At 35.2% G+C, this 25,059-nt stretch overlaps 1 protein-coding gene across 9 annotated transcripts in view; it reads left to right on the top strand.

Moving 5' to 3' along the window:
- The window catches only part of RBMS3 (RNA binding motif single stranded interacting protein 3), a 1,161,208-nt gene that overhangs the window by 1,036,894 nt on the left and 99,255 nt on the right, over positions 1 to 25,059 (top strand). For 7 of the 9 annotated variants that reach the window (XM_064378591.1, XM_064378593.1, XM_012435500.3 and 4 more), the window contains 2 exons: positions 4,511 to 4,607; positions 6,892 to 6,942. In XM_064378591.1, the coding sequence (XP_064234661.1) occupies positions 4,511 to 4,607; positions 6,892 to 6,942 (148 nt within the window). The remainder of the gene's footprint in view (positions 1 to 4,510; positions 4,608 to 6,891; positions 6,943 to 25,059) is intronic. The other 2 variants (XM_064378594.1, XM_064378595.1) reach the window with 1 other exon arrangement.

Genomic DNA, 25,059 nt, shown 5'->3' with positions numbered 1-25,059 from the left:
TTACCTTATTTTGTTACTCTGCCTAGAAAGTTCCCCAATAGCATGCCATCTGTGCTTGAAGTATTTATTTATTTATTTTTAACGTGATTCCTGTGTGAAAGGGTTTTCGAACCCTGACCATGGCAGGGACTGAGAAAAAGCTAAGAGACAGGGTAACACATTCTACAGTTCCCTCCTTGGAGTCTGGCCCTGTGTATTTTCTTTAGATGCGGTACCTCTAAGCCTCAGATGCAGTAGTAGCCTCTCCTGTCACGGGTTAAGCAGGGGTTTCCTGTAAATTCATCTGGTGTATATTTGGACTTGAGAAGAGCTTATTTCAGAATATCAGAATTAGGGGATCAAGACAGTATGCTGAGTCTGTACTTCCCAGAACATTTTCATTTCTAAATGACTCTCTGACTTGAGTGGCACTATTGGAACTTACTGGGAAGTATGAAATGTAATTCTTGTTTGATGGATAGGATTAGAGCAGATAGAACAAAAATGCATTAAATTTTCCCCCAAGGGTTCCTTTTGCTAGTATCGGTTTACTTGGCTTGCTTTCTTTATGTTTCTGCTCTCTGTTTTCCCCATAGAGTTTCCTGTAAACTTTGCCTGTCAATCCAATCTTTATTGCTTTCATTTTTAATACTCCAATTGGCGCATTTTACAAAATAGACCAGCCATGCTAAAATGTAATGTGTGGTTTGCTCTGTCTATATAAGAAGCTGACCCTGGACTTCTACCAGAAGTTAAACCGCTGCATGGCGTATGAGGAAGACTATTTGTTGAATGGCCTTCGGTGCCTCACATGTCATTATGAGCCCCAAATGCTGTTCACTGCCTCACAAATAAGATCTGTCGAGATAAGACCTGGAAGGAATTTTCAAATGCAAACCATGAGTTTCATAGAAAAGGACTGTTTTTTCTAGTTTCTAAGGCCCCAGCATGCTTAGAAAGCAGGTATATTAGTTAAGCTTCCACTTAGCATTTAATATGTGACGTTGGACCATCTTCTCTGGGCTCTCATTCCCTCTTTCAGGGACCCTTCTTCTACGGTCCTGCCACCTTGGCAATGATCATCCTGTATGGTAATCACTACTGAATTCCATAAGCTGCTCTGCAGTTATTCATTCATTCAACATAGACTTATTAAGTGTCTCCTATCTCCCAGACTCTGTTCTAGGCAACAAGACAAATATATTCTCAACCTTCTTGAAGCTGACATTCTAAAATGAGAATTACTCAATAAATACATTGTATTATCAGCTTAGGCTGCCGAATAAAGTGGCTTGATTGATTTGGTGGCTTAAACACCAAAAATTTATCTTTTCACAGTTCTGAATGGTAAAACTCAAGATCAGTGCAGCCAATTCTGGTAAGGGCTCTCTTCCCCTGGATTGTAGATGGCTGCTATCTTGTTTGTTTGTTTGTTTTTTGAGAAAAGATCTCACCGTTGCCCAGCTGGAGTTCAATAGCACAGTCCTGGCTCACTGCAGCCTCGACCTCCTGGACTTAAGTGATCCTCCCACTTCACCTCCCAAGTAGAAGGGAATATAGACATGCATCATCATGCCCAGCTAATTTCTGTATTTTTGTGGAGATGGGGTTCTTGTCTGGTCTCAAACTCTTGGGGCTGCTGTCTTGTTATGTCCTTACATGGCCTTTCCTCAGTGTGTGCATGTGAGAGTCTGAGTGAGCTGTCTGATGTATCTTCTTAAAAGAACACTAATCCTATTTTATTAAGGCCCCACCCTTATGTCCTCATTTAACCCCAGTTACTTCCTTAGATACCCAATCTCCAAATACAGCCACAGTAAGGGTTAGAGCTTTAGCATGTAAATTTAGGGGGCACGCAAACATTCAGTCCATAACATATGAAAAGAATTTTTTAAATTACTACTTCAGATACTGATAAGATAATTATAGAAATAAATCAAGAGAAAGGGATAGAGAACAATTGGGCAGACATGGCAGTTGCTAATTTAGCTACAATCCTCTCTGAAAAAGGGACAGTTGAGTGAGACCAAAAATGAAAAGAGGCAGCCTTATAAAGCTTTGGAGAAGCAAGCATTTTAGGTAGAGAGAATTTCAAGTTCAGTGTAGAGATAAGAGTGAGAATGATATCACAGGACAGAAGAAAGTCAGTCTGGTTGAATCCTAGCTGGCTATGGAGAAAGGGTTAAGAAAACAATATCAGAGAAGTAGGCAATAGCCTGATTGTGCTAGCCAGTACAAGGAGTGAACATTTTGTTCTCATTGCAATGGAAAGCCTTAGGAGAGTTTTAGGCTGATTAATACACAAATACAGTACAATTTAAGTGACTAAATAGAGAAACTCAAAGTGGTATTTTAGAGACTTACGCATCTTTGTTAGACATAGTAAATGTTCAATAATTTTTTAAAGTGGAAAGATGAATTTAACATATAATAATCTTTTTTAAAAAAATCAGGTTTATTAGATATAATTTGAACACTGTATATTCATTCTCTTTGGTGTACAGTTCTGTGATTCTGATAAACACACACAATCATGTAACCACCACCACAATCAAGATATAGTACAGATTTCTCCCCTCCTCAAATTTCCTCATGCTCATTAGGAATCAACCCCTTCCTCCACCCCTCTATAGTTTTGCCTTTTCCCTAGTGTGATATAAATGAAATTATGTAGTATATACCCTTTTGAGTTTTACTTCTTCCATTTATCAAAATTAACTTGGGATTGATCATGTTGAATGTTTCAGTAGTTATTTTCCTTTTATTGCTAAGTAGTATTCCATTGTATGGATGTGCCACGGTTTGATTATTAATTCAGAGGAAGGACATTAGGGTTGTTTCCAGTTTGGGTCAAGCATGAACAAAGCCTCTATAAATATTTGGATTAAAGTTTTTCCATAAACAAAAGTCTTTATTTATCTTTGGTTAGTATGGAAAAGTGGGATTGCTGGACCATAGGGAATGCATATGTTTAAAAGAAACTGCCAAGCTGTTTTCAAAAATGGGTGTAATGTTTTGCTTTCCCACGAACATTGAAGGAGAATTCCACTTTCTCTGTTTCCTTGTCAGCTGTTAGTATTGTCTTTTTTCAAAAAAAAACTTTGCATTTTCTGTTTTTGTCATTCTATCAGGTGTATAGTGAGTGACTTCTTTTTAAACACCACAACTATAAATGTAAGGGTCTGGTGAGTGGGGATAGTAAGAATGTAATGTACGATGAGATAAATTTTTCATCTTCATTATTTTTTTAACCCAAAAGAGTATGATCTTATCAAATCATTTTTAAGAGTTAAAGGACATTTAAGACTATAATTTAAGTACATTTAAGGCCATATCTTTACTTGAAGACTTTCATAGGAATTAAGCTTGAAGAACTTACTCCTTGAATTTTGACAACCTTGAATTCTAGTCCTTCCTTATTTAATGGGAGTCTCATGGGATGCTTTCTTAGAAAGATAACTCATGAAAATCTCTACTTAAAATATCAGTGACCCCTGAGGTGGGACGAAGTCTTTGTCCCCCAGATTCCAAGCTCAGTCATACTATTAAAAAAAAAAAAAAATAGTAATTGAGTTTTGCCAAAAGTACAATAAAGTGAAAAGAATTGTACCATTATTTCTCATGTGCATTTTTCCAATCTCTCCTCACGTCACTGACATATTCCATCTCAGGCAACCTGGCTTCGTCTCTTCTGTGGCTGGCCACTCTACCCTTTCACTTACCAGTAAGACATGGGGGAAACATAATTTAGAATTCTGCTGAAGAATTTAAGCATTCAGTAACTCATGGACTCCACAGTATAGCCTGGGCAGAAATGGAGATTTCACTGATTTTCATATCCAGGAGCTACCCTTTAATAGATCTCCAGAAGAACCATCCCTCCTCTGATTTGTGAATTCCTGATTTTGTCTAGTAGCATTCTACAATTGTTCAATGAAGGGCTCTGCAGGACTAGAAAATTCAGTGCTTTTTGCAGAGTTTATAGGAGCATGTCATATAGGTTCAGTGTCTCTACTAGTGCCTTGACTTAATCCAGAAAACATTCCTATTCCAACCTAGATACAAATTGTCCTCTTGCTTCTCTTTTCATGGAGAAAGTGTTTTCTGCATGAGGGCATGGACCTGTGTCTTAGACAAAATATCAAGAACTTTCTAGGGACTGATATTTATTCCCTGACTGAAGAGATAGATGCAGTTCCTGTATTTGTAACATCAGTCACTTTTACAAAGCTTTAAACAACACTCATGGCTTGTCTCCTCCTCTTGGTTGGAGACAGTATTAAATTTACCTGGCATAAGGGAGATTTTGTGCAGCTAATTTCATAAGATGACTCAAAGTCATTTCATTCAGAGCTACTTATTTCTCTTGGTAGAATCAATAATGTACATTTCCTGGACGTTTCTGTTAACCGTTGGTGGAAAAACATGCGGGTGGAAATTTGTCTTTCCCGGAGGTGCTTGGTAGCATTTGTTTGGAGGCCAGGCATGTAGCAGCTTCATGAATCTTCTTTTTTTTGTTTTCTGTTTGCAGATTTTATTCTTCACCGTACAGTATTGCAACCAACCGCATGATTCCACAGACATCTATCACACCATTCATTGCTGCTTCCCCTGTCTCCACATACCAGGTATGTCCGATTTACCTGCACTTTAGGAGATACCTTTCTTTCAGTGAGACACTATGTAGAGCCAAAAAGGACACAGTAGAGTGAAAAGAAAAAAATTTCTCATACACTTTAATCACATCTTAATGTAGTAATACTCAAGTTAAGAGTTAGCCTACACTTTGAAGAGCCTGTTTGCATCAATTCACTGGATAATAAAATCCACTATGCTTTTCATTCTTCCTGCTGAGTTTTCCTGATTACGCTACTTTCCAACCAACCTTAATACAGCTCTTTCACCACTGGGAAATTGTTTTGTTTGTTGTTTGTTATTTTGGTTGCTCATATTCCCTATTGTGTCTTTTCCAAAAGCACATTTCTAGCAATTCCTTCACTCACTCCAGGGTATTTTATCATTGTCATCTCATTTTGTCATGGTTGTCCTGGCAAAGCTACACAGATAGATGTTAAATCATACTTCCCAAGAAACAGAAGAAATTATCAAAGTGGTAAAATGTTGTTTCTAGTCCTTGCTCTTATTTCATTCTCAGTTCCCGAGAGACCAAAAGAGACCTCAGGGGTTCCACATGTTGAAATGCTGGAAAGTCTGAGACTGAATGTGTGTCCTCAACTAGATATTATAGCCAGTTAATTCCAAGTACATAAATGGATTAAAATAGTCACACTTCTCCCTCAAACAATACTCCTTATTTTATTCCTCTGAGTTATTACGTATGTGATGTTAATGTCTTCTCTACCTAATATTGTTCTTCAAACGGTTCTTTCCAATTCTAATTAGAAAACACCTATACATACATATATATATATATATATATATATATATATATATATATATATATGCTGCATGTAGAAAGTGTCTAGTGTCATTTCTTAAAAGTTTACAGAGAGAAAGAGAAAGAGAGAATGCAAGCGTGTGTCTGCATGTGCTTGAATTTTGCAGATGGTGGAGGTGGATGTTACATAATGGCTAAAACTCTAATGTTGCTGACTGCTACTAATTCAGTGACGTTTCACCTTGTTCAGTCACTATATACTTCATTTCAGGATATCCCAGCTGTCAGAGAATCAAACTTAAGACTATGTGCACTTTTCCTTAACTGATTCCCCTGAAGCAGATCATTTTCATTCTTTTTCTGCACTCAGATTCTTGAAACATGTCCGTGGGCAAATGGAATAGATTTTCATTTGAATTGCATTTGAGGGTCTCTGAATGGCTGATTTCTTAATTGCCTTTCCTTGGGACCCATGAGGCTATGTGCAGGTGCTGTTCAGTTTTTGTTCTTCCTGCAGGCCTGCCTGGTTGTAGTGTGTGAGTGTGTGTGTGTGTGTGTGTGTGTTTCCTTTTTTTTTTTTTTTCCTAATCTTGGCCTCTGTTCCAGCCAAGACCACCCATTAAGCCACAGGGTAGAGCACTTTGGTGACATGAATAAAATATTCACAGAAGAATGATTTTACTTGGGAGGGCTCATAAGTGGAATTTAACTCTAACTCCCTTTTCTCAAAAGAAGAGTTTACAGCAAATGCTCTATGTTGTTGATTCTCACCTTTCACCAGTTTTTTTTTTTTAATCCAAAGTGTATTGGCAATTCTGTTTGTGTGAGTATACATAAAAAAAAAATCTGAGTTCTCCATGTGACATTCAGCTTATATAGGCTCTTTTCATTTGGCTGACACATGGTACATTTAAGAATAGTTGGCTGGCTGATATGCTCATTTTTATTTGTTATACCAATTACCATGAGAGAAAATAATTATAAACTTGCTTAACTAAATGGGTTAAACCTAAATAACTCCCCCAAATTTTTGGTTTATGTCTTTAGCTCTTCCCACAACTTTTACCACTTGGACATATTTCAAAAATGGGATCACTTGAGCATTTGAAGTTACAACTGATGACAGAAAAAAAGAAAGTCTTAGCAGTCAACCCTTGCTTCCTTCATTATTTGTCAGGACATCCCTGAGGGTTGATCTTCAAATGGTCTCTGAGGCCTCCTAAAACTTTTAGCCTTCAATATCAACCTCAAAATATGCTCCAAGACCCAGCCCGGTCCATGTGGGTACTGAAGTTAGCTCCACTGAGATGGGAAGTTGCTTTACCTTTTACCATGTTTCAGGGACCAATTTAATGAAGTCCAAGAATTCCCTTTTTGCCCTTGGTTTTGAGGACGAATTAACTGTAAAGTCAGATGGACTCCACTTTCTTATGACCTAGTGTGACTCCACTGAACACAAGAACCACGTTCTCTCTATGATTACTTTGTGCTAATAAATGCTGTTTGATGCATAGGTCCAGAGTACTTCATGGATGCCTCATCCGCCATACGTTATGCAACCAACAGTAAGTGTTCTCAGTCACCTGAGGCTAATATTTCTATTATCCAAGTACAAGCTTTTGGAATGCATAGAAGCTTTGGGGTAAAGCTTTTGTTATATTATGTAACTCGTTCAGGCGGCCATATTCTCCAGATAAAAAGCTGTTCCTGAAATTCTACAAAAGCATGTACAATAGGTAGCTAGAGACAGACATAACATAGAATTAGATAAAGAGAAAGGATGAAAAGGGAAGAGAGTGAGAGAGAGAGTGAGTGTGTGGAAACTTTATTGGAGGAAATAGCAATCAACCACTCAAGCTGAGTCTATCATTTCTTATGCATGAGAAATTTCTGCTTCATGCAGGAACTCAGAACTCAGAACAATTAAATGTGTTCTACAAGGAAACTCTTTCTGTTTCCCCTCTCTTTCTGATATGCTTCTCTTTCTTTGGCGACAGTCTGATATGCTTTAGGGACAATCTGGAGTATCATAGCCAAGTTTTGACTTGAAGCACTATGTTTCAAATATGAAAGTAGACGTCTGCTAATAGACAAAGTTATATAGATAGATGGCAAAGTGTGTAAATATTTTATGTTGATAACTATAGCAGTTCTCTTTTTCTTTAGTAAAAACTTTTTCCCTGAAAAATATTCACTCTATTTTCTACGTGCTAGATTTCCCATTTTGTGGCACAATATTACATCAATTCCAAGTGAAAAGTATGACATATCACATTGGAATCTAGACTGAAGGCTAAGGATTGCATTTATCTTTGTCTAGGTCTTCCGGGTTTTCTAGCTCTATAGAAGTGCAAGATAGAGATTTCAATAGCAACACACTCATGAGAGTGTGAGGCAGGGGAAAGAGCCCTAGACTGGAAGTTGTGTGACAAGGTCTCTGGTGACTCTTCTGGGTATGCCGACACCTGTGCATCTGTTTCCTTTTCTGACACTATATACATAGTAGTGCTTTTGTGAGGATCAAATGAGAGAACATATGTAAAGACAATGTAAAAAGTTTAGCATGCTATGCACTATTATTATCATTGCCCTCATTATTATTGAATGTGTTCATTATACAAGAAAGAGGCAGTGCTAAATTTTAACCCCTTTAGAAGATATATGTAAATAAGATAGTGTATATTAAAGACCAGGGAGCTAAATACACAGGCATCCTTTTCTTGGACTAAAGAATTAGAGAATCTGGTTTTCACATTTGAGCTGTGTTCATTTAATTTATTAAATAAGGAAGCTTCCATGTTGCTCCAAACATTCTGATAGTTTGTTTTTTATTTAAAGAATAAAATATATGTAGTTAACACAGCAGCAGTTTGTGTCGTATTTTGTAAATCCCCTTATTTACTATTATTTACGCACCTCGGGGGCTTTCTGAGTTCCTCTGGTCTGCGGTCTATAAATCATACCAATATGCAACACATCCAGGCTGCACTTTTCTGTCCAAGTCATAAGGTAAAATTCAGTATGTGCTGCCAAACCAATACATAGCATAGCGAAGACCGATCCAACAGAGGAAAAGGAAAGATGTCCTGCCAGATTCTCAAGAGGAGACTTTCTGGAAGGAAACAAACCACCTTCTAAAAAATGTGTTCATCCATAAAGCACTAATGCTAACTTAGTCTTCATATTGAGTTTTAACATCATCTCTTTGTGGCCAAAAGGAGTGCACATCTGGCAAAATCTGAATATTTTACCAGATGTCAAACTATGTAAGATTCTTCAGTACTTCCAGATCTATTAGGGGCAGGGAAGATGGTTGTGTGGGACTATTTCAGCTGTCACTCGGGACCTTAACAAAGGTTTTCACACTCCTCCTTTTTCACCCCAGTGTAGCTTCAGCCTCGTGTTTGCATGAATTATTTCCGTGTGTGTATTATTAGTGTGTGTGTGTGCACATGTGTGTGCTTTAATCTGTCCCTTTAGATTTTCCTTGCTGTGACTACTACTCAGAGCTGATAACATTATCACTTCGCATGACTAGATTATGCATCATGCTTGAGCTTAGGCCACTAAGTTTAAATGTCATGTTTATGGCTGGGGTGGATTCCTGGAAAAAAAGAAGTGGCTGGGCCACCCACCACTTTGCTGTCTTTTACATGGAGTAAAGGGCTAAACAGTCTCATGAAAATGCAGTTTGTACCATCAGTCTTTGCCTTGTAATAATCTTGCTGTTTGTCCATATCACAGAAATAGCTTTACCCCACTGCCTTTAATTTTATCATCAAAGTGAGGGTAAATTACTCTATGATACTAAAATGTAAAATATGAAACTAAAATATAAAAATATTTAAGCCATCTAATACTACAAATCTAAGACCACAAAAAGACCTGAATCTGAGAAGAATTAATGAGGAACTTGATGATTAACAGCATGGATTCTTGGTTGAGCTCATTAGGATAGGAAACCCTTCTTATCAATGGGGTATTGAATGATTTACTTAAACTTTCTGGACCACAGTTTTCTCATCTGTAACATGGAAATAATAATAATACACAAATAATTATGTTTTGTTCATTAAATGAAATAATGCATTAAAACTCTTAAAATAGTTTCTGGAAGATGGCAAACACTCAATATATTATTATTATTTGGTTACATTAGTAGACTTCTTATTATGCTTTAAATTATCCCAGTTTTATCTAATGAGTGTTGTCATAAGAACGAAGTTGAAAATAAGCAACTTTGTTGAGAATCACCTATTTGCTCCACAATGAATGTGGAAGAATGTGCTCATTACCTTACTTCGCTAATGAGTAGGGTGGAGAGAGACTCTGGTTATAAACAAGACAGATTGCTTAGATTGGTATTTATTTCACTTAATTTCTAAACATTCAACACCTAATACTTAAAAAAAATGCAATTGAGAATCTCTTTATTCTGTAACTGGAGACCACTTTACAAATAGATTCAAAGTATCAAAATCTATATCTCAAATATATTGCTTGTAATTCCAGTTTTCTTGCAACTTTTCTTCTCTATCACGTTTTCTCTTTCCTCATTTTACGGTAATTTCATGCCTGAGCTTTCATTGTACAGGAATATACCTCCCCCATCACCAAGCATGTACACTGACTCCTGAGTTGGAGCCCGATATATCACCTAGGCTAGAAGCCCTTCGGGTTCTCTCTCAGGCTTGACTTGAAGGGCTCTGATGTCTCAATCTGGTTTGTATCTGGAGAGAAAACAGTGTTTCCGTGAAGTTCTGAAGTAGAGCACAACGTCCTCGATCTCTTTGGTAGGGAGGATGAATGGGTAAACTGGTGTGGTGACAATTGGTAAGAGAGAAATGAAACGGCACAGAGAAGGAAAGGGAACAGTAAAGGCATGAAAGAACGGAAAACATAAACATATAATGTCTACAGTTTACCATTGATGTTTGTTTCTTTGGAGATTTAATTTTCTAAGTAGTATGCTTACAGATTTAGAAAAAAATACTCTGGGAAGAAAAGATAGATGTCTCCTTGCACGGGTTATAATTCTGGTGTTTTTGAAAGAAAAGAGATTTCTTTTATTGGACCCTGGGAACTTATTGGATCTCCTAGAAAGCTGTCAAACCCCATGCAGAGAAGCAAAAGTATTTCTGTTTGCCTTTTGTTGTTGTTTACCTGAATAGACTGAGAAGACAGCACTGTTAGACTAAATTAGGAACTCCCTTTTTGCTGAGGAGAAGTAAAAATGCTGAGTTTGTCAATGTGTACTTGGTTATTTGGTTCTGCTTCTCAGCACAGACGTCTGTACTGCATGCTGAAATCTCACCATTACACTGACAGAATTTTAATAATTGACGGATTACACCAAATATCTACTCTACAGAGCAGTATGTTACATTGGAATGTCATGTGAATACACGATTGAAATTTCTGTGTTTTAATATGTTGGATATTTTGTTACATCTGTATTACTGATAAGGAGAAAAGATGATAGTTTTTAAGAGGAAGCAGAGTTCCACTTTCTTAAACTTTATTTAAGCTCATTTGAAGCATAAATCTTCTGTTCTTGATATGGTTAGTGTTATATCATCTTAAGGAGAAAGGTCAGCTTTCATTTTGACTTAATTACAGATTGGTTATCTAATTACAGTATTCTAAGAAATGCAAGATGCCTTATTGAATCAATACATGATTTGTTGCCATGGCAACGAATGGCAAAAAAAGTTGCAAGCAAATAAAAATGCTAATTGTTATGATTCATAAACTCTAAGTATTCAGCTAAAGAGCAAATATAAACTGCTTCTCTACAACCAGGCTGTTTAAGAAGCCCCAGAATACTTACTTTGGTCATTCTTTGCCCATAAACTTGTAAAGGCCTAAGTCCTAGTTTTGGAGTTGTAGCCTTCAAATTTGTAGATGTGTTTTTTGAAAAGGCATTATCACCAAATTTGCCTTAATTACTGTAGAAAATAGTCCTGGCTTTGCTATTGTTAAATGTAACTTCAAAATTCTACAGTAATTTTTCAAATATAATCTCATGTGACTTTAGTAAAAATAACTTTAAACAATGAAATGCAAGGCTTATAATTCAAAAGAAGTGTATAGAGTATAAAAGATGTTCCACCTAGGATCCCCTCATTCATCATTTCTATTCTCTGGAAATAAACCTTGTAAACAAAATCAGATATTCATATCTGGTCAATTTTATATTCATATGAAAGTATGTATGTGCATGTGTGTCAGTATGTATATAATTTTTAATATAAACAATATTACTCTACAAATGTTGTATCACACTTTATTTTTCCTCAATAATGTTCTGGATGTCAATAAATGTGAGGCACGTGTAGATCTACGTCAGTTTTGATAACAGCTCCATTATCCATTATTGTATAAATGCACCAAAAGACATACTTCCTTGAAAACTCAAGACTGTAATATTGTGCGCTAGTGAGAAAACATCTGTCAGATAAATTGCTGACACAAAAGATATATACATTTTAAAATTTGGTATATATTGTTGTCAAATTGCATTTTAGATAAGTTTTTCTTTCTCTATAACCTCAATTAAAAGTGGGTGATTCCAAGTTTTAAATATTTCATTAATGTGGTAAATATCTCACTGACATTTTATTTTCATTTCTGAATCCTATGAGTTGATTTGATTTTCACGTTTATTGACTGATTTTATTGTCTTTATCTCTGAACTTCAAGTTGGTTTGCTTTGCTAAGTTTTCTTTTGAGATACTGATCTTTTCTTATTTATAAAGGGTCTTATTACAATTAGTAAGTTTACACTGTCATAGATGATTTAAATATTTTTTCAGTTTACCTTAAATTTTAATTGTATATTTGTGATGCAGATTTTTGCTATTTATGTATTCAAATTTATCAGTCTTTCTTTTAGAACAAGGCTCAGCAAACATCTTCTGTAAAAAGCCAAACAGCTAATATTTTCTTTTTTGTGAGCTATATGGTCGGTGTCACACCCACTCAATTCATGCTTTATTGTGAAAGCATCCGTAGGCAATATATAATGAATGGGTGTGGCTCGAGTTCCAATGAAACTTGTCTACAGAAATGGGTATGGCCACATTTGACTCACAGGCTATATTTTGACAACCCCTGCTTTAGAGCATCTGGATTCCATGTAAAATACCTTAATCACTATAAGATTTAAAATGCCATATGTTTTCCTACTGTGTTTATAGTAAACTTTGTTTAAAAATGTTGTTACTTTTGAAGTTTATTTTATAGCATGAGATGAGATTAAGATCCAAAGTTTCGTGTTTTTCCCCCAAACGCGTAACCAATGGTCATCACAAATTTTACCAAAGACGCCATTTATATTTCCTCCTCTGATATAAAATTTATGCCAATATTTATCACATAATCAAATATTTTTATCTTTGAGTCTATTTCCAAACTCTATTCTATCCTGCTTATCTATTTCTTTTGACCATTGCTCTATTTTGGTTACTATAACTTGTAATACCTTAATCAGGAGTGTCCAATATTTTGGCTTCCCTGGATCACACTGGAAGAAGAATTGTCTTAGGCCACACATAAAATACACTAACACTGATGATAGCTGATGAGCTTAAAAAAATAATAAATCTCATAATATTTTAAGAAAGTTTGCAAATCTGTGTGGGGTCACATTCAAAGCCCTTGTGGGCTGCCTGCAGCTATGGGCCAAATGTTGGGCAAGCTTGCCTTATAAACTGATAGGACATGTCCACAGTATTTTTTTTATTGTTTCTCAATAATTGTTCTAGCTATTTTACATTTTCAGAAGAACTTTAGTAGCATTTTATCAAGTTAAAAATGTTCTAAAACCAAATTATATATTGACTTACAGGAAATTTAAGAATATGCCATATTTACAAAACTGAATTTTTCTATACATGAAAAAATAACTTTTCATTTACCCAAGAATTCTTTTATGTATTTTGAATCACTTAGTAGTGTATCAGGTTTCTCCCATGTATGTTCTATACTTTCTTAATATTTTCTTTGGCATCTTAATATTTTTGTTATTATATGTCTTAGTTTTGTTTTGCTGTGGCTATAACAGAATAACTCAGACTGTTTAATTTATAAAGAAAATAAGTGGCCGGCCACAATGGCTCACGCCTGGCACTTTGGGAGGCCAAGGCAGGCAGATCACAAGGTCAAGAGATCGAGCCCATCCTGGCCAACATGGCTAAACCCCGTCTCTACTAAAAAAAAATACAAAAATTAGCTGGGCGTGGTGGTGCACGCCTGTGGTCCCAGCTACTTGGGAGGCTGAGGCAGGAGAATTGCTTGAACTTGGAAGGCGGAGGTTGCAGTGAGCCGAGATCGCGCCGCTGCACTCCAGCCTGGCGACAGACCGAGACCACGTCTCAAAAAAGAAAAAAAAAAAAAAAGGAAGAAGTTTATATAGCTCACAATTCTGGAGGCTGGAAAGCCCAAGAGCTTGACATAGGCAGCCAGAGAGGACCATCTTTTATGTCATAACATGGCAGAAGACTTCCCCTGGCAACAAGGCAAAAACAAGGATGCCAGAGATAGCTTCCTTTTATAACAAAGCAATTCCCACACATTGACTCCCATGGCAACATTAACCCATTCATGAGGACATAGCTGACATTAATCCATTCATAAGTACAGAAAAATTATTTCTAATTCATAAATTTTCTAACACATGAATAAATATTCTTCAGCATTATAATAAAAATTTTATTATATTTTTTCATTGACACTTTGGTGTATAAAAATTTATATACTAGTTTTATTCATTTAATTTTTTAAATCTATTAATCATGCAAAAGGATTGTTGAAATTTAGAATATATACATAAGTTAAAATAGGCGTATAAAAGACCAATTTTCTTTTACCCAAAGATTACTAATGTTAACATCTAATGTTATATATTTCCAGATATTTGTATTTATATGAACATTTACCAACTTCTCTACATCTACATAGACACATGCACACAATATACCCATTATATATATCACGTGTATCTGTATATACCTTTTACCAAAATGCTATCAGTCAAATGATATCACACAACACGTGCTATTTTCAGCTAATAATTTATTCTCATTTTCCCAGTCAAGAAATTTTTTATCATCTCTAATCAAATTTTCCCACTTGACCAAAAACGTAATTTATACTGGTTTACCCAATCCAGGAAGCAATCAGTGACCACATATTATATCTGGTTATTGTGTCATTTAAGGCTCTTTTAATCTGACAGTCTCTTTCCCCCTTCGTGTTCATGGTTAGCTGTCCTGCCGTGTATCTCACCCTCGAGAAATGTTGGTTGATTCTTCATGATGCTGTTTACCCTTTTCTTCTACCTCATATATGAAACAATTTTTATAACCAGCTATCTTTCTGAATTTTCTCATTGTTTTCAATAGGATATTTAATTCATTCTCAGCTTTTCCAGGTCATCAAAAATAATCAAATTTTCCACCTCATTTTAAATATTTATATTTCATAATTCATTTTCCAGTCAAATGGCTTCGGAATGTATCCTTTGACTTATTTCTTGTCATAATGGAAATGCCATTATGAATTATTTTTTAATTCATGTATAGATGTTGAATTTAATCAAAGTTTTTTTTAGATACTATTGACATTATTTTCCTTTTGCCAATTTTATTGTATTAATATATTTGTAATTAACTGTATTATAATTTTTAATATATTTTCTAAGGCAGAATCATTCTGCCATGAACTCCATTTGGTTATGATACATCCCTCTTAAAACAAACTTCAGGATTATATTTATTTATAGTTTATTATTTTGGCATCGGTTTTTATTAATAAAATTATTAAGCTATTTTTGTCAGGTTTGAATATTGGATTAAAAAAGCCTTCATAAAATTGATTTGGAATAATTCATTTTTCTCTAATTTCAGAAACAATTTTAAATAGCATTGACAAAATCTTTTTGAAGATTATAAAATCTTCTCATGCAAGACTATTTTAGTTTTGAGGAAGAGATACATTTATTTTACCAAATCCAGTTTAAAAAATAATATATTACTCTAGTCAGACATATTCTCAGGAGGTTAAAACTTTATAATCTATTTAAGAATTTGTTAATATTGGCCTGGTACAGTGACTAAGCCTGTAACCCCAGCACTTTGAAAGGCCAAGACAGGCAGGTTGCTTGAACTCAGGGATTTGAGACCCGCCTGGGCAACATGGCAAAATCCTGTCTTTACAAAAAATAAAATAAATTAGCCAGGCATGGTGGTGCATGCCTGTAGTCCCAGCTACTCAGGAAGCCGAGGTGTGAGGATTGTTTAAGCCCAGGAGATCAAGGCTAAAGTAAGCCAAGATCACACCACTGTACTCCAGCCTGAGCAACAGAACAAGACACAGTCTCAGGAAAAAAAAATGTTAATATCATGTATGATCCTGAAGAACTCTATCTTGTCCCATAGTTAATGTTCATATTGCTGAGTGATCAAACCAATTGGATTATGAAATGTCATGGTCTTAACAAAATTAGCAATATCTTTTGCTCCATATAGTTCTTAAGTTAAATATAGTACAAGTATAAAAATCATCAGTTGCCAACTGCCTAATAATGAATTTCTAGGAATGAGCAAGTTGTACATCAACAATTTGTAATTTTTAAGAATGTATAGAGTTTTTTAATGCTCTTCATTGTCATAAAATTTGAGGAATATTTTCCTCACATGCTCATTTGATTCAGTCTTTCTTTCCCTTAGCCCTTAGCTATACCAATCATTGACTCCTCATCTAATAAAATTAAGAAACTTGAATTCAATGAAAAAAATCAACAAATAATAAACAAATATTCTTTAGCATCAAATATGTGCATAATATTTTTCTAGATATTGTTGGAAATTGCGGAGAGAAAATAAGAAATAATTTGTCCTCAAGACTTGCAATATAATTGTAGAAAAACCTTATATGCTCAGGATAATTTAATTGAAAACGTACAGTTGAAAATTTGTCAAAATGTTAGTAATTATATGACCTTAAAAATGAAGATGGCTCTGTGAACAGTTAAGGACAGGGAATAAAATGACATAAATATGGCCTTAAAGGATGGGTGATGTTTGTGGAGGTAAAAAGAAAAACGGAGAATGTTTTATGTGAAAATAATACACAAAAAGTATGCAGGGGGAGTCTCAAGTTATTTCAAAGGGGACTACAGAAGGAGACAGATAGCCTGCCTTAAGTGAAATGTTTATATTAGGGAATAAGGGAAAGATTTTATTGGAAAGTTAAATTGCTATGTATTGAAGTATAACTTTCATGCAGACCAACCTGGCAGACTTTCCTACGCATTTTTTATTAGCTTGACAATCCCAGTACTATTGTTTAGAATTTAGATTTACTCTGGAAAATGTAAAACAGAAAGAGTAAGTTACGTCATTGATGTGTGCATAAAAGTAATAATTTCCAGTGAAGTAATGTATGAATCAATTATAAATAGAAAAAAATAAATTCTGCTGCATTATGAAATGTGATTATGCAAAGTCTTTGTATATAAAGTCATTTTATAATCATAAAAATAATTTTGGAGGTAATATTTATCTCTCAAGTGGATCTCCTGAAAGCTTCCTGCTGTCTGAGATCCCTGCCTCCTAAGTACAGGAGTGTCTAGAGGTGATGGTGCTTCTAGAATCTTTTGAAATATAAAAATATGCTTTAATACATTTTTTAAAATTCTCATATATGGTGGTTGGAAGTCACCAAGTGCTAGGCACCGACACATCTCCAGAGGACATAGGGATGTATATATTAATAGATGGTCACTGTCTCTATAGCCAGTAACATAAAAATTGGCACTAACTGAAGTATTCTAGCTCAGTAGTATGCAGGGGTGTGTGTGTGTGTGTGTGTGTGTGTGTGTGGTATATATGCATGTGGCCTATCTCTCTGCATATGGTTTTATGTTATTTTTTAAACAATTCTTTAAAAAGAAAGAATAGCTCAAGATATAATGTATTACTTTTTAGAATAGCAGGCACAGCATTCTGGACTCGACACAACTGACAGCTGCTGAGAAGCCAAATTTCAATCATACATGATCTTCAATGTGTCCTTGGATAGTGCTTAAAATTTCTTCATTACTTCATCGTTAGTAAAGCAGAGTATCACTACTTTGCCAGTTCTATCATAAAGATGTAGATGACGTTACTTCCTTAATACCTATTTAATATATTAAATGTAATTCAAATAGAAATACAATGTTAAATATCCAATCTATTAAATTCTTGTTTCCTAAAGCAAGAAAATGTGCAGCTAAAATAAAGTACCTGTCAGACTTTCTAGAAAACAGCAAGTTACCAGGGCAACGCATCGTATAGAGGTAGGGTACATCATTTATTTTCTAAATGTTACCAGGGTAACAGAAACTACTCCTGGAAATCACTGAAGGATTTAGGATGAGAATATAGATAGTCCATGCAACTATTTGTTCTTTCATAGTACATTGGGACAAAATGTCCAAACATATTTAAAACTTTTAAACAGTTATGTGAAGTATTTGGGTATTCATGAAATTGATAATCATAAATGGGTTCAAATATTGAAAATATTCTAAAATATTAAAATATATTATTTTTGATTTCTTATTGCTCAGTATGTGATTGGGATACTTTATTTTACTCTGAAGATTGACTTTGCTAAATTAGCTCTAGAGAACCTAGTTATTTCTACCTAGGTGCAGTCTCGGCAGTTTAGGATCATGGTTAATGGTGTTGATTAGCTTTTTTTTTTTTAAATTGTACTTTAGGTTCTGGGATACATATGCAGATCATGCAGGATTGTTGCATAGGTACACACATGGCAATGTGGTTTGCTGCCTCCATCCCCCTGTCACCTACATCTGGCATTTCTCCCCATGTTATCCCTCCCCAACCTCCCCACCCCCGCTCACTGTCCCTCCCTTGGCCTCCCCAACAGACCCCAGTGTGTGATGCTCCCCTCCCTGTGTCCATGTGTTCTAATTGTTCATCACCCACCTATGAATGAGAACATGTGGTGTTTGATTTTCTGTTTTTTTGGCAGTTTGCTGAGAATGATGGTTTCCAGATTCATCCATGTCCCCACAAAGGACACAAACTCATCATTTTTTATGGCTGCATAGTATTCCATGGTGTATATGTGCCAGTTTTATAGTCCAACCAATTAGGGTGTACCAGGGAGGGAAGTAGATAATGGAGAGAAAGGGAAAAACTATACACACACACACACACACACACACACACAATTTTCATGTGTGTGTGTATGGTGTGTATGGATTAATCAAGTTTGCTTAAAGAATTATGCAGTTTAGAGTTGTATTTTTCAAAATGATAACACAAATACAAGTAAAGTGCCTTCAAAGTTTTCTACTGCCTAAGAAGAAACTTACCAAAGGTAGGGATTAAACTTACATTTTTCTCCCTGTGTTGGGAAAATTAGTTTTCCTCCCAATAAGACTTTCTGTCAGAAAACAAATAATTCTAATGTGTTCATCTATGGTTAACAATTAAGATATGTGCAAAGTCTATAAACAGTAAAGAGAAGGAAGTTATTCACTGTGGAGGAAGCAGAGGAGTAAGAACAAGGCTTCACAGAGGAGGTAATTCCTGAACTTGGTTTTGAAAATGAAGAGGAGTGTTTTAGACCGACAAGAGTTGGGCATCAGGCAGGATGAGTGTTCTGAGCAAAGTCAATGCTAGATTGTAGGCAGGGTTTTGGTCCTATCCACCATGTGCTACAGCTGGTGAACATCTGAGACAGCAAGGTGTTTTTACAGGCTACCTGGTGCCTCTAACACTGGGCCATATGCATGACATTTGTGTGCCCTTCAACAGTTCTGTGACATAAGGTATCATTTAATCATGAATTAGGGCTGTTGTCCTATACTCCATTAAACATGGCATCTTCTCCTAGAGATCTGCTCGCATTTGTTGGCAAAACCTCCTCACCAATATCCAATGTGCCCCTTCACAAGCTCTCCACTCAGAGTTGAATGTAATATCCAGGGCATGTTTTTGATATTACTTGGGTGTCATAAAGTAATCATTATAGCCTCTGCACAAGGCTAATTAGTTCTAATTATCTGAACACCCTGGGTGAAAGTGAGATTTCTGCTCCACTCAGAGCCCCAAGAATGCTTAGCGTCTCATCATTTGACTGTCAGCAAATGCTTCATTGCTAAGTTATTCAAACAAAGTAAGATGATAAAGACTCTAGGAAAAAATACCAGAACTTATATGTCAATGTGAGTTTCTTTTTTCTATGCTATGAAATTACTTTGGGAGACCTTTTCCATCGATGCCATCTTAGACTAGGACATTTAAAAAAATTTTTCTTTGGGAACAATTTTTAGAGACAATGTATTAATCATACGAGTAAAACAAGTTCATCAAGTTATATTCTTATGATAGAAAAATAGAGATAGATACATACATATGTAATGATAGATAAATTGATTGAATGGGTGGATGGCTGATGGATGAATGGATGTAGGGAAGGATGGATGCAGGGATGTATGGATGGACGGATGGGTGGATGGATAGTCAGACAGACAGAATGTAGGTAATAGATATCCTGGGACATGCAACTAGTTCTTCTTTCCCAACTACAGTATGATTTTATTATTTGAGAGTTTATTTCATATAGTTCACAATATTTCTCCCTTTCTGTTTTGTTCTAATAAATATTTGAGAATGGGTTACACTTTATAGACTATTTCTGCATTGGCAAATAATAAGACCCAAGCTTCCAGGTGCTGTTAAACAAGAATACTGATAAAGGTTTCTGAGGAAGTTAAAGACCTGCATCTTTGAAACCAAACCTAACATATTAGGGAAATTGATGCTAATGTCAAATTTGTCTTTGTAAGTTTGATCATTAAATCTTGTCATTGCCCATAGGTTTGTTAAAAACAATTTAGGAAAATTTCTCTTATGTTCATCATGTAGTATTCTAATTCGTTTTCAGTTGCAGATTTGTTTATATCAGCTGAAACAACTGTGTTACTCAGCCTAATGTCTTAACTGGCAGTTTCATATGTAGAAAGAAGCATTTCCTTGTGGACATTTCTTTTATTAACTCTCAATAAAAGCCAAGCAAATATTAACGTTCAATTTTGTGAAGAAATGTATAGAGCAACTAAATTAATATTCTTCAGGTATATAGTTACTTATATACCTGACCTGTCTTGATATAAGAATGACTCAGTAAATCCAATTGTCTGACCTGTGGCATTTTTGGTGTTTAAATTTATTTAGTCTGAGCCAGGATGTTATTAAAATTATACCATCTATACTATCTGATTTGTAGTATCATCTAGGTAGAGGCTATTTTACCTCTCATGGAAAAGATGACAAGATTGCTTAGTTTGTGGCAGAATTTTCCTTAATAAATGTCCTCAAAGCTCTCAGAAGAGCCTAAGCATGTACACAATTGAGATCTTGTAGTTCTATGCTATTGAATGCTTGAGAGGCAAATTTAACCTAAAATATTGAGGGCAGGCATAAGACCACTTGGCTGCCATCACTAGGTGGCTCATAAAGTGCTCATGACTTTTGGTAGTACTAGACCCTGATGCATTTGCCAAGATGAGTCAGCCGTAAAATGTACTCCATGAATTCTATGCAGCCATAAAAAACGATGAGTTTGTGTCCTTCATAGGGACATGGATGAATCTGGAAACCATCATTTTCAGCAAACTGACACAAGAACAGAAAACCAAACATCGCATGTTCTCACTCATAGGCAGGTGTTGAACAATTAGAACACATGGACACAGGGAGGGGAGCATCACACACTTTGGTCAGTTGGTGGGGGTAGGGGAGGGACAGTGGGGGTGAGGAGGGATAATGTGGGGAGAAATACCAGATATAGGTGATGGGGGATGAAGGCAGCCAACCATCTTGCCATGTATGTACCTATGCAACAATCCTGCATAATCTGCACATGTACCCTAGAACCTAAAGTACAATTAAAATAAAAGAAAGAAAAAAAAATGTACTCCATGGTAGCAAATGAAACTGATAGGATAGAATTATTTGATATGGACCATGAGAATTTAAAAGTATCTGCATAAACTGATGATTTCACATCAGATAAAGCTCATATCAAACCAGTCTATCTTACAGTAGTTATTCAACATGTTCAGCTGACTCTGAAATCTACACTTGACAAATGACAGAAAAACTAGATCATCAGCAGAGAAAACATCTTCCTGCTGACTTAGGAAGAGATACAAATAGTTCGGTTGGCATCACACTGTTTATGTATATTTACAAATTAGAGTGGTACTTATTCCCTTTCATATCACTTAAGTATAAATTCATTGCACGTAATTGAGGAGAAATAGTAGAAACAAGCTGAGAAAACTGAAAGCAAATTCCAAGAAAGAGGATTAGTCCTCATCTATGTTAAAAAGAACATTGTGCTCTTGGCTTTATATTCTTATTTAGCATAGAGAAAATCAAGCTAATTATCAATTTGGGTTCTGAATAATAATCTTAAAACTTCTATTGAGAAAAGAAACCTTTTATCAAAGAGTTATCCTTAAAAGGTTCTTAATCAATACACATTAGAACCATTTCTGCATAACAATGTTGTACATTAAGAATCAATTCTTACTTTCCAATAAGGGCTTTTATCTTCTTTGTCTTGTATCTCTAAGTATTTTCAATCAATACTGAAAAATCATTATGCTTCCAAGTTTGTGTTACATGATACATGTCTAAATCCTCAGATTCTGATATCACACTCCAAAATAACCTGGTTCTAACTTTCTGAGATACATATATGAAATTTGTTTCAAGGAAGAGTTTATATTATACATGGCATGAACAGATGAGTGGATTGATGGATACTACTGTCCATCAATGTCCATAAACATTACTGTCCATATATGCTGAATGCTGATTTCCATTTTACATATTATTTAACCAAAAGACTGACATATACATATAATACAAATGTGTGTTTATATGAGGATGTTCAGAGTTACATTTATATGATACCAAAAAAAAAAAAAAGACTGAACACTGTTGAGATTTGTGGTATTAATTAGTAAGGAAGGGAATATGGTAGATGCATTGGTCAAAACTGACTCTAGGAGATTTGAGCCTAGGTGGCTAGGTAGAAAGTGATGTTCTTAAACTGAATTAGGATGTGTAAGAGAAGGCATAAGTTCAGGATCAGGGATATGGAGTGCCTTTTAGGCATATTGACTTTTTAAGGCCAGATAAAGATTTTCAATATGTGCCTTGAAAAACAGGTTTGCCACCCAAGAAGGGTAGTAATAGACAAACGAGTCATGTATTCCTGTTGGAGAGAACAGATGAGATTTCTAGCAATTTGTTTACTTTTCATAGTAATTACCATGTTTGAGCTATGCAATAGCTCTTAGACTTAAAAAGGTATTGTGCATATGATGATGTTACCTTAAATCCAACAGTCTTATGTGTACTAAATTAAATGCTTGCATATGCCCCTTATAAGCAAGATTGTTTAGCAACCCAGTTATGGTTTTTCTTATACCTGTAATGTTATGACTAATTATGTATTGTATTATATATGTCTTTTTAAATAAAGCAAATGTATATGCACTTGACATTTCCTCTTAAGGAACTGACCACAGTGATAAATTAATTAGAAAACAGAGATAGATCCTTCAAATTAGAAGAAATCTTAGGAGCCCCCGTTGAAGTCCAGCAGTTGATATAAAGGTTTCAGAAACTGTCATATATATCCATGAAAAGCTGTTTCATTTCCATTTTGTATAAGATTTCAGGCATTTTTTTTTTTAATTAAATTGTTTTTCTTCCATAGCCACCAGCTCAGCTAGTGGAAGAACAAAATTTGAAAAGCACAGCAACAAGCCTCTGCCTAGTAAAACCAAGAAAGCAATAATCTCCTTTGTCGAGCCTATGAGAAAATTTTAAAAGTCCTCTGTTGGTTTGTTTATCTTCTTGTTTAGATACATCTGTCTCATTGTTAGTCATTGTGGAAGTAGGGATTTATAAACCCTATGCTATTATCACTGGAGGGTTCCCACTGCTTGTCGAATAGAGTGGTCTCTTCTTCACATTCCTAAAAAAATCCATTTCTTTTACTTTATTGACAAGAATAGATTATTTCAGTCTTTGCTGGATAATCCCATCTTTGGCCCTTGGGGCTTTAAACCGTATTTTTCTCTAACTTTCTGGTTGATGCTGGTAATGAGAACCACTTTTACTGATCACAGAAGTATGAGCTCAGAGTGACTCACTAATTCCAGTGTTTCAAATGGCCAACTTGAAAAAGCTACATGGGGGGATGTGAGAGCTAAATTATTGAAGAACATCATGTTTTCCTGTGTGGTTTTTCCATGCCCTGAATATTTTATACGTGCTTTTTGTTGGTGCTTTTTTCTCTGTTCTATTTGACATTTTAAAAAGCAGAAGTTTAAAGTAAGTTTCCTAAGAATCCCTAACAGTATGCTCATAACTCAGGACAAATGTTTACAAATCGAATTGTGGCTCAGAGATTTAACTTTCCTTCTTGTCTTTTTCTAAATATAAAATTCAGTCCAAAATTGTCAAGAGTGAGGTTTCATTGACAGACAATCAGCAGGAGGTCCTTTTAGTGGAATATTACCTGTGATACAAAAGGATTAAACATTTCACATACAAACGTTTAATCTGTGCTATCTAATTACTGACATCTGAACCAGTATCAAGGAATTTGTCAGTTTTTCACTTTTGTAATTCTAACAAAGAAGCAAGACACGTTATTCTGCATCTGGAACAAACTCCTAATGCAAAAGCATGTAGCTTTAGTCTTTTCTCTTGAGATGGACTAGGATGTGTTCCCCGTATTTCTGATTTGTAATGATTCAGCAAGGCAGCCTTGTTACTGCAATCACCCTTGCTTATGAAGTTAGGTAGATAGTCGCACATAAATCAGAATGGTCCAACCATTGGATCATGTCCATTTCTATTACACATGGTCAGGCATATGATGAGAAATGTTCTGGCTAACACAATTTCGTCTTGTAACTGTCCTAGAAAATGAAATAAATTGTTACAGCATTGATTTCCTAGCAGAGTCAAAATTATGCAAGGAGGAAAGTCTTTCTACTTTTACTCACATCCCTGTACTCTCTGATAAATCTTTCTCTCTTTCCCTCTCTCCTTTTACTTTTGGTGCTATACAGATTCAATTTATTAGACAATTACTAAATTACTTAACATTATTGCTTAAAATGTATCTTCTCTTCCTTAATTTGTTAAGTTTAATAATCTCCAGTGACTATCTGTTAAAAGAGCATATGCTTTTTTCCCCCTATCTGAATTGTTAAAAGTCATTAGAAGTAGGATTTTGAGCCAATCTGAAATCGTCTAGATATTCCTTGTATTGGTTTTATTAGAAAACTTACTTATTGGCTGTTCAGGGGAAGCACATATTTGTTCTAAAGCGGGCTGTTAATTATCATATCAGTCTAGCCAATATTGTGATGAAACATTGCAAGTACAGGAGAATCGAAAACGTGGGTTGTATTTCCAGAAAAATATATAACAGAATAAAAAATATGTGGGTTGTCTTTCCAGAAAAAATATACGTGTATTTGAAAATTAAAGATTCCTTAGGGGAAGAAAAATTTGTTTTAGATTTTATTAATCCCCAAGGTATTTAAAAATCCTCTGAAAGAATTT

Source organism: Aotus nancymaae, unplaced genomic scaffold (genome assembly GCF_030222135.1).
Source record: "Aotus nancymaae isolate 86718 unplaced genomic scaffold, 86718_ANA_hifiasm-v0.15.2.pri h1tg000019l, whole genome shotgun sequence".
NCBI lineage: Eukaryota > Metazoa > Chordata > Mammalia > Primates > Aotidae > Aotus > Aotus nancymaae.
This window is presented reverse-complemented; position numbering and strand designations above follow the sequence as displayed.